The sequence below is a fragment of the Charadrius vociferus genome, unplaced genomic scaffold, assembly GCF_000708025.1.
Source record: "Charadrius vociferus isolate BGI_N301 unplaced genomic scaffold, ASM70802v2 scaffold1152, whole genome shotgun sequence".
NCBI lineage: Eukaryota > Metazoa > Chordata > Aves > Charadriiformes > Charadriidae > Charadrius > Charadrius vociferus.
In genome coordinates, this window is record NW_009647122.1 from 12330 (window position 1) to 13745 (window position 1416).

At 61.8% G+C, this 1416-nt stretch overlaps 1 protein-coding gene across 1 annotated transcript in view; it reads left to right on the top strand.

The window, feature by feature from the left end:
- The window catches only part of OLFM2 (olfactomedin 2), a 16447-nt gene that overhangs the window by 4453 nt on the left and 10578 nt on the right, over positions 1 to 1416 (top strand). Inside the window, exon 4 of the mRNA XM_009895834.1 lies at positions 1181 to 1400. Within this exon, the coding sequence (XP_009894136.1) occupies positions 1181 to 1400 (220 nt within the window). The remainder of the gene's footprint in view (positions 1 to 1180; positions 1401 to 1416) is intronic.

Consider the following 1416-nt stretch of genomic DNA (forward strand, 5'->3'; position numbering starts at 1 on the left):
GGCACAGGCCTGGCAGCCTGTGTACGGCTCCCGGTGCCCGAGCATCCCTACGGGGCTCCCGGGGTTGAGCATCCCTATGGTAGTCCCAGGGTTGAGCATCCCTGTGGGGCTCCTGGGGCCGGGCATCCCCGCGGGGGTCCCAGGGTGGAGCATCCCTGTGGCAATCCCAGAGCTGAGCATCCCTACGGCAGTCCCAGGGTTGAGCATCCCTCCGGGGGTCCCAGGGCTGGGCATCCCCATGGGGCTCCCAGGGTTGAGTATCCTTATGGTAGCCCCAGGGTGGAGCGTCCCTGTGGGGCTCCTGAGGCCGGGCATCCCTGTGGTGATCCCAGAGCCGAGCATCTCCATGGGGGTCCCAGGGTCGAGCATTCCTGTGGCAATCCCAGAGCTGAGCATCCCTACAGCAGTCCCAGGGTTGAGCGTCCCTCCGGGGGTCCCAGGGTCAAGCATCCCTGCAGCAGTCCTGGGGCTGAGCATCCCTGTGGCGGTCCCAGAGCGGAGCATCCCTGTGGCACGCAGGGTGCTGGGCGCACATGCACTCGTTGCCTGGAGCCATCACCCATTCCTGACATCCTCTTCCCACCCCATTCCCATATCGGCTGTTGGGGACCTGCTCAGCCTGTGCCTGCCGGACGGCTGGAGGTGCTTCCAGGCCAAGATCAAAACACATTTTAACCTTCTCCTTCTGCTAAAATAAGTGGAGCTTTTTAAATCCCAAACCTGGCATCTAACTCTGCTTCTTGCTCTCGTTCTCTTGGCACCATCGTTGAACCTTCCCGCATCCCTCCTGCGCAGAGCATCGCTCCGTGCCGTCACCCCGCCGCTCCGGGCTGGCTGGGGAGGGGGGCATGTCACCCCTTGGTCCCACAGTGGGGCCTGATCCTGCCTGCTTCCCGCTCTGCAGAGCGAGGCGATAACATCGCCTGCGGGTGATTCATTAGCTACCGCTCCCCAAGCGCTGGGAAGATGCAAAGCCTTGTAATCGTTATTAATTACCAACCCAGGGAATCGGGCTGGTCTCTGGTGTGTTAATGAGACTGCGCTCTTCGATCGGTGCCGGAGGGCTCCTTACGACCCGCAAAGGGACGGACAGCAAGCACGGGGACAAGCACCACCAGTCAAGGGGTTAATTTAAGGGGGGGGTGGGTGGTTTTTTTTTCCCCTGGAACCCCTTAAACAGGAGCTGAAGGACAAGATGACGGAGCTGCTGCCTCTGCTGCCCGTCCTGGATCAGTACAAGTCGGACACGCGGCTGATCGTGCACCTGAAGGAGGAGGTGAGGAACCTCTCCGGCAACTTGCTGGCCATCCAGGAGGAGATGGGTGCCTACGACTACGAGGAGCTGCAGCAGCGGGTGCTGATGCTGGAGGCACGGCTGCACGCCTGCATGCAAAAACTGGGTACGGTCCCGTCCTC